General features: G+C 42.9%; 2 protein-coding genes across 6 annotated transcripts in view; one reads left to right on the top strand and one right to left on the bottom strand.

Annotated features, from left to right (window-relative positions):
* Positions 1 to 136: 136 nt before the first annotated feature.
* Positions 137 to 4,811, bottom strand: thpo (thrombopoietin). 2 transcript variants are annotated; one of them, XM_086272631.1, is made up of 5 exons: positions 4,205 to 4,811; positions 3,992 to 4,116; positions 3,719 to 3,769; positions 2,863 to 3,027; positions 137 to 1,029 (listed from the first exon to the last, which is right to left on the bottom strand). In XM_086272631.1, exons 1-5 carry the CDS (start codon positions 4,215 to 4,217, stop codon positions 883 to 885), a joined length of 501 nt encoding a protein of 166 aa, XP_086128757.1. In that variant the 5' UTR covers positions 4,218 to 4,811; the 3' UTR covers positions 137 to 882. The 2 variants fall into 2 exon arrangements, with proteins under 2 accessions (XP_086128757.1, XP_086128756.1); XM_086272630.1 differs by having other exon boundaries at positions 3,719 to 3,805; positions 4,205 to 4,541.
* Positions 4,689 to 13,541, top strand: part of clcn2a (chloride channel, voltage-sensitive 2a) — a 62,688-nt gene continuing 53,835 nt past the window's right edge. For 3 of the 4 annotated variants that reach the window (XM_086272614.1, XM_086272615.1, XM_086272616.1), the window contains exon 1: positions 10,161 to 10,518. In XM_086272614.1, coding sequence (XP_086128740.1) covers positions 10,468 to 10,518 — 51 coding nt within the window. In that variant the 5' untranslated portion in view covers positions 10,161 to 10,467. Of the gene's footprint in view, positions 6,074 to 10,160; positions 10,519 to 13,541 lie in introns of those variants that run through there. The other variant, XM_086272617.1, reaches the window with a different exon arrangement.

The following is a 13,541-nucleotide window of genomic DNA, read 5'->3' on the forward strand; positions in this document are numbered from 1 at the left end:
TTCCTGCAAGGGCTCGTCCAATAATGTCCAGTCTCGTCTCCTTATAATTAGCTTCTTTTTTGTTTTTATTAGACAACAATCAATTAAAATAAATTAAATGATTAGTAAAAAACAAAAAACAGTCTTTCTGTGTTTCGTCTATATTATAAAAGTCCTGTATCACAATTATTTTGAATAATGTATCTTTAAATGCAAAATATATGAATTCTATCGAGAAATTTTCCAACAATACGGAGATTTCTTGTACTAGAAAAGCAAATAATAATCATATTAATAATAATAATGCTGATAATAATAGCAGCATACTTCTTTAGCAATGCTCTTATTCAAAGGGTAAACAAGATAAGATTTAAAAGTGCAAAGAGAAAAACACATTTGCTTTCTCCTAAAAAGATATTGCAGTATTAGCAGGGCTGAAGAGCAACAAATATGTTGGAATAAGTCTCATTCTGTTTACATTATTAAGCTGAAAAACATCTGGAACCAGGATTTAGATAATACAGATGTTGTCTGAAGGCATCATAAAAACGCTACATGGCAGATTTTAGCCTGTTGTAGGACCTACAGGCTTACAGTCGTATTTAAAGCATCTCCACTGTCCTGCAGAATGATACAAAGATAAAACTAAAACAAACAAACATAAAACGCCTCAATATCATACATTCATTTTTCTTATATTCATATTACCCTGGCTTTGCTTTATCTTAATGACCGACAGATAGTGAAGTATTCCCTCTCTTCTGGCTATAAAAAACAGAACATCCATAACAGTGACTTCTGCGAAAAGGTGACGGAAAAAAATGTAGATCAATCCAGTTTTTGCTTTGATGGACCTCCTTCGTGAGCGACCCCCAGCTGCAGTAGTGAAAAGCTGCTCCGGTGTCACCGGGAATTGGTGCACTTGTGCTCCAGGCCAACCATGAACCACTCCAGCTTGGCTGAGATCAGCAGGTTGTAACTCATCAGGACTGTTCTCAGACTCTGAGTGCTTCGAGGAACACAAGACAGCGATGGAGTCACCACTGCCCCCTGGTGGTTGAAATAGGAAACACAGCAATGATGTGTAGTTTTTAAAATGGAAATAGGGAAGAGCATGAAGCCTGTGAAAATGTTCGGAGTCACCTGGAAATGAGATTGTTGTTGAACTGGGCTATTATTGACAGTAGGTGGTTTAATGACTGTCATTAATGAGCCTCTGTGTGTTTTAATACCACATTCTATATTACCGAATATTATAGTTAAAAAGATCTTTTATTTCCTATTTGATGACTATTTTTGTATTGTAGTAGCACAGCTGATTTTTTTCCCCTGCTGTTTAATTAAACTTTAATTTAGTTAGTTCATTATCTGGAGCATCCATCTTTTTTATGGATGATTATAATTGTAAAATGGACCAAAAGTGTTTACCACTCGCTTTATAGAAAAGCACAAACTGACTCTAAACAGCATAAAAATGAAAATTAGATTAGATTAGCATCCAGATAATGGTCTTGGAGGCAGAGCTGTAAATTAAAAAATAACACCCAACTAAGACTGTCCACTAAAAGGTAAAGACGGGCTCACAAATACGATGATAAAATGGGAGATTTGTACAGGATCAAAGGAATCTTTAATAAGGAAGGCTATCAGTCCTATCGGTCCTCTGGATGCTGCATAGTTGGAGCCAGGTTGCTCCTATGACAGGACCGAGCACTAGATCCAAACTATTTAAAGAAGAAGCAGGTAGCAAGTATCCTGATTGAGCGGGCAGCACACTTGTGAGAAGCACTTTATGAGGCTTGAACACGCTGAAAATTGAAAATACTAGCAGTGCTACTCCTCAGCCTGCTAGCACTTATGATATAAATTGGAAAAATCGCAGATGATTTTCAGGAAAGTTGAACGACTGACTTTGACCTTGAGGTCAATGTCACTGGGATTCAGACTACTTGGAGATTTCTAGCAGATACACCAATCTCAAAATCCTACGTTGCCTCATTCATGAGTTATCGCATTCACAACCTTGGGTTACCACACTGCCAGCCTAGCAGGGTGACGACAATACACTGTCAGCCTTTTACATCTAACAAGAAGACTGTCAAAGGTTTGACATGCTTTGTCGTTTCTTTGACATAAACAAAGCAAAATGTTATTATTATTTCAACTAAAAATAATTATTTCTATATTTGTTAGTGCTGTACTAAATTTTTTATTCACTTTACACCTGATTGGATGATTAAAAATATGAGATTCATGTCAAATATAATTTCTTTTTGGGTGAACAGCAAACCTGTGCTCACGCACATTGAGCTTAAGTTTGTGGTCTTGCCCTTATGACTTCTGAGAACAACTTTCTCACTAACAAAGTATGCGCTGTTATCTTCTTCATGTCCTGAGGAAGGAAAGCTCGGGTCACACAGCATAACATCATCGCTTCCAGTGCACGGAGATTCCAGAAAGACTCACAGACTTACGAGAAACCAGGATATTTCCACGCCAGAGGAAGCTGATAATGCCTCTGTATCACATGCACACCAGTGGTAGAGAACCCCGTTACATGTGTTCCCTCACGATGTGCGAACTTGTATCAACACAACACGTGTCGTAATGTGTCTGATGTGCTTGAGTGACAGAGACACTCAGTCAGCTTTTGGATTTGCAGGTGAGAAGACATGCAGACTTTAGTTTGACAGTGAAAGCTTCTAAGGAGCTGAAATTCTACGTTACCTAAAGAAAATATCTGAATCCAAGACATTCAGAAATTTTGTGGCCAAATTTACAGCTAGTCTACCATTTGCACTTACACTGAACGGCAAATCGGTGCTTACTGGGAGTGCTTATGAGCTTGTTTGCATGCAACTTGTCACTGTGAGTGCATCTTACGCTCAGCTGAAGGCGGGTGAGGATGAGCAGGTAGTTGTTGATGTTGTTCTCCAGTCTCTGCAGCAGCAAAGCGCCACATCCTGCCGGTCTGAGGCTCCTTTCAGACTTCACACCCTCGACAAGAAGCCTTAAAGATGCAACTATCTCTCCTCTCTTCTCCCGCTCCTGCAGTTACATGCACATTCAGAAAAGGGAGGAGAGGTAATAAAATGTTTGGCAGCACTTCATAATAAAGCCCATGACTTATGGTGCAATTTTCGATCGTTTTACGTGTAATTTTTCTTGATTTAGGGAGTAATTTTCAGTACCTAAAAATACTTAGAACAAAAAGGTTTTAAAGGAAAGAATAAACGAATTATACTTTAAGTATTTTGCTTAATGTGAACCTTTTGTGTATATCAGCATCCTAATGTTTCCCAAATTACCCAAAGTTGACGATGAACCCTAAATGTCTATTAGTAATGTAAGAAGGGGAGGTTAAGATATTACATAATGCAGCCCACAGCCTTAATGAGGAAGCAGTGTTTGTCTTTTCCTCTAAAATAGCCCAAAGGTATCTTTCTCCATATTATATTGACAGTGTAATCTGGGCCTGCTTTATAATAACCCAAAATGTGTTCACTGCTAAATGCTCACAGTGCAATTTGTTCCTTAATTAGTTTAAATCCTCCAATTTGATACCAAGTTGTTCTGTTGTGCCTATTGTGCTGAACATTACACCCTAAATTCAGACAAAACACACTGTGAATACTGGGAAATTACACCATAAGCTGTGGGCTGTTGTACAAAGTGCTACCAAATGTTTTACTCAAATCTGCTGCGGTGGAGGATGGATTCATATGTGTGCCAGCATTACCGATTTGTGTTCCCAAGATGCTGCGTGAAGCTCAGTGCAGGGTAGCTGAACCTGTGTGGAGAGGGTTGCCGAGCCATTACAATTACTCTGCAACGGAGGAGACACGGGAGAGACAAGTGACAGAGACAAGACAGACAGGTGGACAGGCTGACTACAGGTAACAACAGACAACAGGCGGATTAGATACAGCATCCAGATGGAGGTTGTGAAACAACCCATTTCTTTAAAATAAATTGATCTTGAAGCCAGAGAGGAAGGCAGTGACATTCTTACCAGTGCACTGGACATCTCGGGCACAATATTCAAAGCCTTTCTGGCTGCTCTACTGCACACAAACTCTGTGGACTTGGTCTCACTGTCCCACACTTCAGAGGCTATCATACAGAGCAGCAGAAGTCCTGGATAAGGTCAGAAATACATGCTGAAAGTGAGCCGTCCCAATAAAGTTTGTAATAAAAGACTCATAAGTCAACCTTTTGTACTCACTGCTTAAAGCCATGCCCTGCTTGGCTTCTCCGTATGAGTCCACATTTGTTCCATTAAGAGATGTGCCCAGAAATTGAAAATGTGGAAAATGCCCAGAGTCTGCTGTGGTGTCCTGTTTGTCTTCTCACCACTTGATTTCCCACCTTCTCATTCAGTAGTGGGAAGTGCGAGTGTTATCTAGCCTGAGAGCAGGATGTGCTCCAACTTCTCTGCTGCGCAGCACAACAGAATGTTATAAACTGAAAGTGGCATTTTATTGATATCAGCGAGACTATTTTGCTTCTGAGTTGGCTGTCGTAATACTCGGGGAACAGCATCGTTGCTGGAAAACAGGTTAATGATCTATCATTGTGAAATAATCCATTGACACAGCTGTCCTGAAAGATATTTACTTTTCGTCCAGGTTAGCGCTGGCCAATAGAAGTCACAGCCAGGGTACATAAACGTCCCCAAACTGTCCTAGGGAGCTAAAGGCGCCAGCAGGTGGGTGTGTGTAAGCACCGTGGGTGTATAACCTGTGTGTGATGACATAATGCATGCGTGACTTAATGTGTTTAGAGAATTTGAGGCGCCCTAAACGCCCAGCAGATTGCAAATGTTTCATTTTTTTTTAACAAAAGCTTATAGAAAGACACAGCTTGTAACTTCTAAACAGGCTTGCGGTCTTTGCAGGCAGGACAAGGTGACATCACTGGCAACGTGATTACCCACTCGAGGATCGCTTAATAGCTTGTAAACATGACAGAGAAGGAGAAGTGAACAGTCTGCACCCGGATGCATGCAATCACCCACCGGGTTGCACTACCTTTTGGGTCCCAGCTGGAGGACGAAGCGGTGAGGCTCCAGTTCAGCTGCCATGTGAGGGTTAAGGTTAAAAGGAGGCGCATTAGCTGTCAACACACATGGACAGGAGACAACGTGGGGAGTGCACCATTCATCCTCATTTTCAGTCACACGCGCTCATCCTCCTACCACCTCAGTCTGGACATTGACTGAGCCCCGCTGTCTTCACCTTCCTGCACCCGAGCTATTTTTGCGTGTCATGATTAAGACGCACGACGCTTAATATGGGACCTTAAAGTGTTTGCGCGCGTGTGGTGGTGGTGGTGCCACATGCGAGCAGAGAGGGAGAGAGAGAAAGAGAGAGAGAGAGAGAGGGATGCAGAGCATGACCGAGCATCAACACTCAGTCTATGTTCTGTTTCCCCCCTCCAAGCTTCCCTCTGTTTCTGCAGTCGATCCCGGCCGCTGTTAATTAAGACGAATGCGCGACGCCGATCCGCATATGATGAGCGGAGCGCCTGGATTTCTGCACACGAGGAGAAAACTGCGGTCTGTAACATTGACGGTACCCGCATTGCATCACGGACACGACACCCGGTACCCCGCTGTCTCCCTCCCACCTCAGCAGGCGCAGATGAGGAGGCTGTAGCATCTTATCATAGAGTTTCTTTGACTTGTGCAGCCGCGCTCTCAGGCGGCCGGCTGCTGTTGCTCATGGTCTCCAGATTCAGCCAACAGCTGGCTGCTCCTCTGTGCGCCGTTCTGGAGGCGCAAAGCCGGTAATTACGCGCGGTGCTGACAACTTTGGCGCGGCGCTGTATGGAATGCGCACCAGCAACAGGCCATTCTCTGGGATCTACTGAGATTTCCCTTCCTGGGAGTAAAGTGCGATTTTCGGGAGTCATCTGCAATCAGATCGCCTCATCGACTGAGTGAGCGCTACAACCTGTGGCTGTGCGCCACTTTATTTCTGTCAAAATCCTGCTAAGGCGCAATGGAAGGACAGAGCTGACGGTTTTGAATACGTAGCCCGGAGAGCAGGGGGGAAAAAAGGGAGAGAGGAAGACAGCAGCCCAGGGAAAAAACGTGAGTGCACAGCTGGATTAGTGTCTCTTTTCTGTCTTTTTTTTTAAAGTATCAAATGTCACAAAATGTTCCAAAGTTTGCTCATTCCAGGGTCAAGGGCAAATTCTAACTGAAGGTCTAACTGGGCTTTGGTGTATTTGCTGGTGTTCAGGTTTCGTTTTGTCTTTATTTCTTCTCAGTTTTCTTATTCTCTATCAGCTGTATCAGCCAACAGGAATGAAAGACAACTGAGAAACTTGGCACACAAAACTGAAGGGGCACAGGTGGTTGCACATCTTCATGTTGCAGAGGAATGACTCAAGGTGCTTGTGGCAGTGTGGCTGTATCACACATCTATGCCAAATGTTCCATAACAAAACAACTTTGCCAGTGATCCGTATGTATACACCACCTAAACATTCATTTAATTCTAATGACAGGCTTTTTATATAATACGGAAGAGCGTCTTACCTCATGTAGACACCGAGGATCAGTGGGTAAGAAACACATCAATCTGTCTGTGGGTTTTTTTTCCTCCTGTATGCTGGTGCCACACTGGCCTCCGTGCACAGGTGATAGATTTCTAAAAACTCCTGTAGAAATGGAGAGATGTGGGTCAGTGTGCTGGTGCTTGGGGCTGCAGAGCACCCAGTTTCTCTGCTGTCAGGACCACAATACACACAATACCTCTGCCCGTTTATGAATGCCAGGTCCTTGATATAATGATGCCAGTGACACATATTGCTCTCAAGGTTATAATGCAAGGCCGAGTTGGAAGCCCACGGTGCATATGAACACGAAGAGCATGAACAATTGTTTTTTGTGAACATGTGTGTTTCTGGGCGTGTGTTTTTAGGTAAAATGCCACAGTGGTCTCTGAGGGCCTGGTTCATTTTGGTGCCTGTGGCCCAGCGCTTTGAACCGGTTGCCTTGCCAATAGCCAATAAGCTGCAGCCTTTTGCAGGACTGTCAGCCAGTCAAACTAGTCCCCACAGGAAGTTGTGATGTTTTTTATTCAGGATGACCTGAGACTGGTTCAATTTTTTAATGTGAGAGCCACAATTTCAAGAATTTATTAGCAACCCGCCATTTGGTGGTAAAACTTTCTAACAATGCAAGTAGCAGTTTAGAAAAGACTCTTTGGTTTGGCTTAAAAAAAAGTTTTAAACGTCCTGAAACCAAACAGAAAAAAATATTGGCAGACATGAAGGTTTGTTTGTTTTTTTTTTTTGAAGCAGTGAATCCCTGGAACAGTGGTTATCGTTTAGGTGTGAGGCCCACTTGGCAGCACATCTGTCAGGGCAGTAGATTTCACTGCCAGTATGTAGCACCTCTGAAAAGCCTTCCAGTGAAAGCCCAGAGAGATGACTGCTTGCAGTATAATTACACCGCACATGTGGGAAAAGGAAATGATCTGAATGTGTAGCAAGTCTTCTCGTGTGAGCGTTTGGAGGTGGATACTAGCTCTCTTGAGACACGCACAGATGGGTGACAAATTATAGGAAAAACATGAACACTTGTGCGGGGTTTTCTGTCTCAAATAGGCCTTTGTGTGTGACCGTTGATTAATCTGCACAGAGGAATGGCAATGAGCCTGTGTTACTTTACCTAACAGAAATCTGTGCATTTTTCTGTATTTTATAATTGAAGAAATTAAACACTACTTAAAATATAGTCAGTACAGTCCTAGTAGTTAACTTTTTTCCCCCAAGTCCACTTCTGCCTTTAGAGGAAAAGGTCACTCCAAAGCATGTTAAAACATCACATCAAGAAACATTTCTATTTATTTATTTACTTTTGGATTGGATTTCTTTTTGAATGAAAAAGCTTTGCAGAGAGAAATGCATTTTAGTTTCCAGCACAATATGAGGCATTTCCAGCTCGCACATTTTTCACATAAAAAATCTCTTATATTTTCCTCATTTCATCCTGAGAGTGTGCTGCCTTCGTGCTTCAAAGAGTCAGAGAGTTACTGTCATTTTAGCTCAGATTGCATCAACACGAGAATGTTTAAAAATTTAAGGCCACACGATACAGATTTCTCATGTGAAACTCAGCGTAATTGTTATGGGAGGCGCTAAACGGGCTGAGAAAACAGTTGCATCTTGTCTGTGGCTCCCAGAGGAGATTTCTAAAGTCAGTGAAAACAACTTTGATCATGTCATCAGGGTTATGTTCGGTTTTAGCACAAAAGAGTGCAACACCAACGTAGTTACCCCGCAAATGATGGAGGGCTCAATTACACACACTAATGAGTTGCTTTATGGGAATTCACTTTGACCTTGCTTCAGTTTTGCCCACTTCACTTTTCATGTTTGAGAGATATTATCACACATGCTGACTTATCTTTTTAAAATATCTATGAAGGATTTAATGCAGTCAGATGCTGTGACATAGACCGACAAACAAGATCCTCTACAGGCTATGCCAAAAAGTGATTGCTGGTATTTAAACTGATGTAAATGACTTGCTGACCTGTAATCTCTCAAACATATCTCTCTTGAATGATTTCAAGCCATTTTGAGACACAAGGTAGAAGCTGCAGTCAGTAATTTTTATATAGCCTTGAAAACGTCTCATTAAGATAAAAAAAAAAATCTGCTTTTAAAGAGACAGCCGGCCAAAATACAGGATAAAAAAACATGAGTGAGAGAAATAGGTATTTGATCCCCAAGCAAAACATGATTTAGCACAAGATGGAGAAACCCTTGTTAGTGAGTACAGCTATAAGATGTTTCTTGTAGTTGCTCATCAGGTTTGTGCACATCTCAGGAGGGATTTTAGCCCACTTCTCTTTACAGAAGCTTTCAAAGTCTGTTAGGTTTCTTGGCTGGTCTGGAGACTTGCTAGGCCACTCCATGACCTTAATGTGCTTCTTCTTAACGTACTCCTTTGTTTCCTCAGTGGTATGTTTTGGGTCACTGTCGTGCTGGACGGCCCATCTATGACCCATCGTCAGTGTTGTGACTGAGGGAAGCAGGCTCTCGACCAAAGGTCTATGGTACATCGGTGCTAATTTTGACAACAAAATTTGATTAAGTTCAATCTTTTACTTTTAGTCCAGGTAGTTAGCCCCCCCAATTCTGCTTTTCAGGCACAGATAAAATGTGCGTACCTAACCTGGAGATTACCTCTGACCAGACCACTTTCACACTCATCCCGCTTTTGTACACTAGTTAATTAATTCTGATTGGATTTCATCTCTCCAGAAAAGTTTCATCTTGTTTTTATTCATTGACACAAATGTCAGTACATTTCCATCCCAGTTTTTGTGCTGGTGCATTTGTTTTTATTTAGTTATCGTCTTGTTTTTATCAGAAGAAAAGGTCATTGATAAAAACTGATCAAAATTATTGGTCAGTAAAATGAACACTGTTGTACATGGCTCTGTCCTTTGTCCCCTCAATGTAACAAAGTCGCTCTGTAACCTTAGCAGACAAACAGCCATACAGCAGAATGTTTCCACCTCTGTGCTTGATGTGGGGATGCTGCTCTTTGGGTCATAAACAACACGGAGGATCGAGCAGATGCCAAACAGCTTGATTGTGGTTTCATCTGACTTTCTCCTAAACCTTCTCTGGATCATTTATATGTTTCTTCCATTTCCAAATAATCACACCAACAGCTGTCACCTTCTCACCAACCTTCCAATCTGCTGGAGCCAGAATTCCTGCTGGGTTGGGCATCACTTATTTGACTCAAATGTGTATAACACCTTCAAAAATTCGATTGGTTACAGCCTATTAACCCCAAAATATAAAAAAAATATACAAGGACATTAACCGTTTTAAAAAACAAAACAAAAAACAACAAAACACCAAAAATGACTTTTTTGTCACAACACCTCGTCCTGACAGCCCTGCTGGGATATTGTAAGGACTTCTTTCTGACACTCATTGAGCCATAAAGCTAAGCCCACTACATTACTCATCACACTTGATCAATCCAGTGATGACTCAAATCAGGAGCAAAGGAGAGCTGGGTCGTCCATGATGTTTGTCCGAAACAATCTCGGCAGAGCCGCAGGCTACCTGACGCCCTCGCACTAAAGCACGAAAAAATAAAGCAGAATAAAATGCGAACATCCTCAAGTCCAGTAAGTCCAAAGAGAGACAGACAGCAGCGGCAGCGGCAGCACAGTGAGAGTGGAGGAGGGAGGCGGTGTATGCAGTCCAGCCTCACCAGCGCTGCTGTGACGCTACAGCCGGCCGTGGCTCTCAATCCGGTGCACCCACCTCGCTTTGCACCATGCAGGAGGTCTTACGATAAAGAAACCTGTTACTCTCTGCACACGAGATGGCAGGCGGCAGCACAGAGTCTTCCTCCTCCTCCTCCTCCACAGACTGATTAGCGGGCGACTCCTGAGAGTCTCGGATTTCTTTTTTGTGGGGGTCTTCAATGGGGATATTGCCGCAATGGTGAAGGACAAGGCCGAAAACAGGACGCTTCAGTACCAGCAAACTTTGGTGAGTTTCACAGATCTCGGTTTGAGTCGTGTGGAGGGCTTTCATGGATGCTTGTTTGACTGGAGGACGGGCGCAGCTGGTGCCTGTTCAGCCGTGTCCTGGATGAGAATAGCAGGAGAGTGTGCAGCTCCTGTGTCCAACATTTCTATACAAAACCAAATAAGATATCTATTTTTTTCTTTTAAAATATGAAGAAAGGGTTTCGGTGTGCTCTCCCTCCTGTGATATGTAACGTCACTCGCTGCTCTCCAGTCATTCACCTTGATCCACAGGTGTTGCATCACTCTCAGCCTCTGCCTGCACCGACCCTCCTAATTAATCCCAATCAATTCCGATGTCACCAAACCACGTAAGATTAATTAGTTCGGCTTGCAGAATCTCATGTTTGCCTATCTATATTAACCTCATATGTGTCCTAATTGCTTATTATTTAGATGTTAATAACCTTGAAATGCACATCAGAGCCTGCTGGGTGCTTTTGTATTCCAATCATGTCCTGTATTTTCTTATCTTCTCCATTTCTCCTGCACATCTTGGTGTCCCCAGTAATGCCCCCACCCTCCCCTCTTTTATCTTCCTCTCAGCCCTCCTGTCTGTGAGAGTGGCCCCTTGCACATATGAACTAAAAGTGGAGTGTTTCTGAATATTAATTTCCTCGTGCACTAGTTTTCCTCACTTATGTCATTTCACTTGGCTGACAGTGATACCCTGGAGCACTTGAAACAGTGATATTCAGATAAAGGGAACGAGAGAGACAGACAGATTGGCAGGGAGTCAGTCAGGCAAAGCAGTGGATTAAAGTGTCACCCTTCACTGATTTGTGAGCCTTGGTGTGCAGTTGTCTTTTAGCTTCTGGTGACATGTTTTTTTGTCTCGCGTGGATTTGCACATGTGGACTTGAGATCTGTTGGTCAGTCTGTGTTCGTGCAGCGGCATAGGTGTTAAGTGGTACAGAGGTGTTTTTGCTGTTCTTGTTTGTGTGGGGGATCGATGCCGTGCCGTGTACCTTAGATCAATAGTAATGTAAAATGGCAGTCGGTGTCTCTGAGGATTGGAACGTGCCATCTATCCCCAGAACCTCCTCTGGCCATAGGACTGCGATCAATGGCTTTATCATTCACTCCCCGTACAGCAGTCCATTACCCCAAAAATAGATATGTGTGTTTCTCCACATGCTTGCCATGGTGCAGTGTGTCTCGTAATGCTTCCTATAGGTACAAAGTGGCAGCGCTATTCATCACATACTTTCGTGCAGGTGAAACATCTGTGCTTCTCCCGGGGAAAACTGAGAGATGGATACAAATAAAAAAATCTGATAAGTAAAGGCTCGCAGTGTTTCTTCAAAGTGTGGCTGCAGTCTAAAATTGGATTCTAATGTTGACAAAAGGATCTTTTGTGTTTTATTGTTTGCCATCAGCAAGATTCAGAGGATTTTCAGTAATGCTTGGATTTTGGCAGCAGAGGAACACGGGTGCTGTAGCAGGACTGAGCAGATGACACGGAGCAGATAGAGCGATATGGAGATCTGTTTGATAACTTCTGCCGGATGAGGAAGCACAGAAACACCATCCCTTCATTTACACGTATTGTAGTCCAAAAAAAGGCTTTCCCCTCCTGTATTTACACTATACTGGCAAAAATCTTTTAATACACCGAGCAGCAGTTTTTACAAGACAATGAGACAAAAAAAACCCCTTTAATTTATTACTGCTGTTGGAGCTGGAGCTTTTACAGCCTCTCAGCGCTGCTGTGACAATCCATTAAGAAAAGCTGTGCTGGGTATTACAAACTTGTCATATAAATGGTACTAACAACTGAATAATTGATACAATTACATTGCAGATGGCCATGTTTGCATTTCTTATTAGAGCCACCCCTAAAGTAAACTGACTTCTGAGATGTAAATAATACCCACTGATATATTGTGCACCGATGCTGCACAAAACCCTAGCTCTTGGAAATTGCTTTGGAAGGAATTCACAGTCTTCACCGATGTCTCTGAGCTTATTATCCAAAGAGAAGAGCAAAAACTGAGAAAAAGAAGTTATTAATAACCATTGAGACTTTCACAAGAAGGAAGCATGAATGAATTTGATCATTTTAGGCAGTAGCGGTTGTTTTCTGCAGGAGGAATCTGCGTGTGACAGTTTGAAAGCAAACAACAATTTGGTGCATGGGTCACTGGCTTCTACAACTGTCAGGTGCAGTGGCATGCTGGGACGGCGTGCGGCGGCTTTCTGCCTCCCCGCTGTCTCGTGGGACGGAGGAACGGAGCAGGTAAAGTGAAGAAGAGGCAGGTCAGAGACTGAAAAGAAAAGAGACAGACGGTGTTGTGGTGACTTGGTTGTCGAGGTGTTGCCGCTTCCATCTGAAGCTTTTTCAAAGGCCTTTCTCAGAGGTGTGGGAGGTCTGAATGTGTCATTGGGTTTGCGTGTGTTTTCTCTTTTCAGAAGCGTGGGCAAGTTTGCTCTATAGGTCCTGCATGTGCAGTTAGTTTGTGATTATACGTGAGTGTGTGTTTGTGTGGGAGGGTATGCACTGCACCTACGCATATGTCTGCCTACGTACACAGTCTTAAACGAGTGCGTGGTGAAGTCGTTGTCAGAGCAGATGTCAGCAACAGCCCGTTCGTGTCCTTCCCGCAGCAGGAGGCTTTTACATTCCACTGCTGCAAGGATCAAAGTCCTCATCCAGTTGAGAAGGAGAAGCCAGCCGCGCTCCACCGGCACTATCACCACCAACACCACCACCAGAGCACTGCAGTGCCACAGAAATATACAGCACCTACTGTACACATGTTGAAATGTATGTGTATGTAAATGTATGTAAAAATGTATGGAAGTCTACACAAGGTGTTTTTTTTTATTTGTGCCTTTTAGCGATCCAATTCTTGCTATTTTAAAATCACTTTCAGCGTGTGTGTGTGTGTGTGTGTGTGGACGCTGACTATATAAAGCAACATTACTGCATTTTTATGTAAAGAGAGCACACAGTGGCACACCAGGAAAGAAATCCATTTGATA

Source organism: Aulonocara sp. 'chitande type north' Nkhata Bay, linkage group LG18 (assembly GCF_057382095.1).
Source record: "Aulonocara sp. 'chitande type north' Nkhata Bay isolate Kocher_YH1m ecotype deep benthic linkage group LG18, A_spYH_male_GT1.1, whole genome shotgun sequence".
Taxonomy (NCBI): Eukaryota; Metazoa; Chordata; class Actinopteri; order Cichliformes; family Cichlidae; genus Aulonocara; species Aulonocara sp. 'chitande type north' Nkhata Bay.

Coding starts and splice junctions, on each gene's coding strand:
- thpo (XM_086272630.1), bottom strand. Junction 3,806..3,991: donor CCGAGATGTCCAGTGCACTG/GTAAGAATGTCA, acceptor CCTCCGTTGCAG/AGTAATTGTAATGGCTCGGC. Junction 3,028..3,718: donor CATCTTGGGAACACAAATCG/GTAATGCTGGCA, acceptor ATGTAACTGCAG/GAGCGGGAGAAGAGAGGAGA.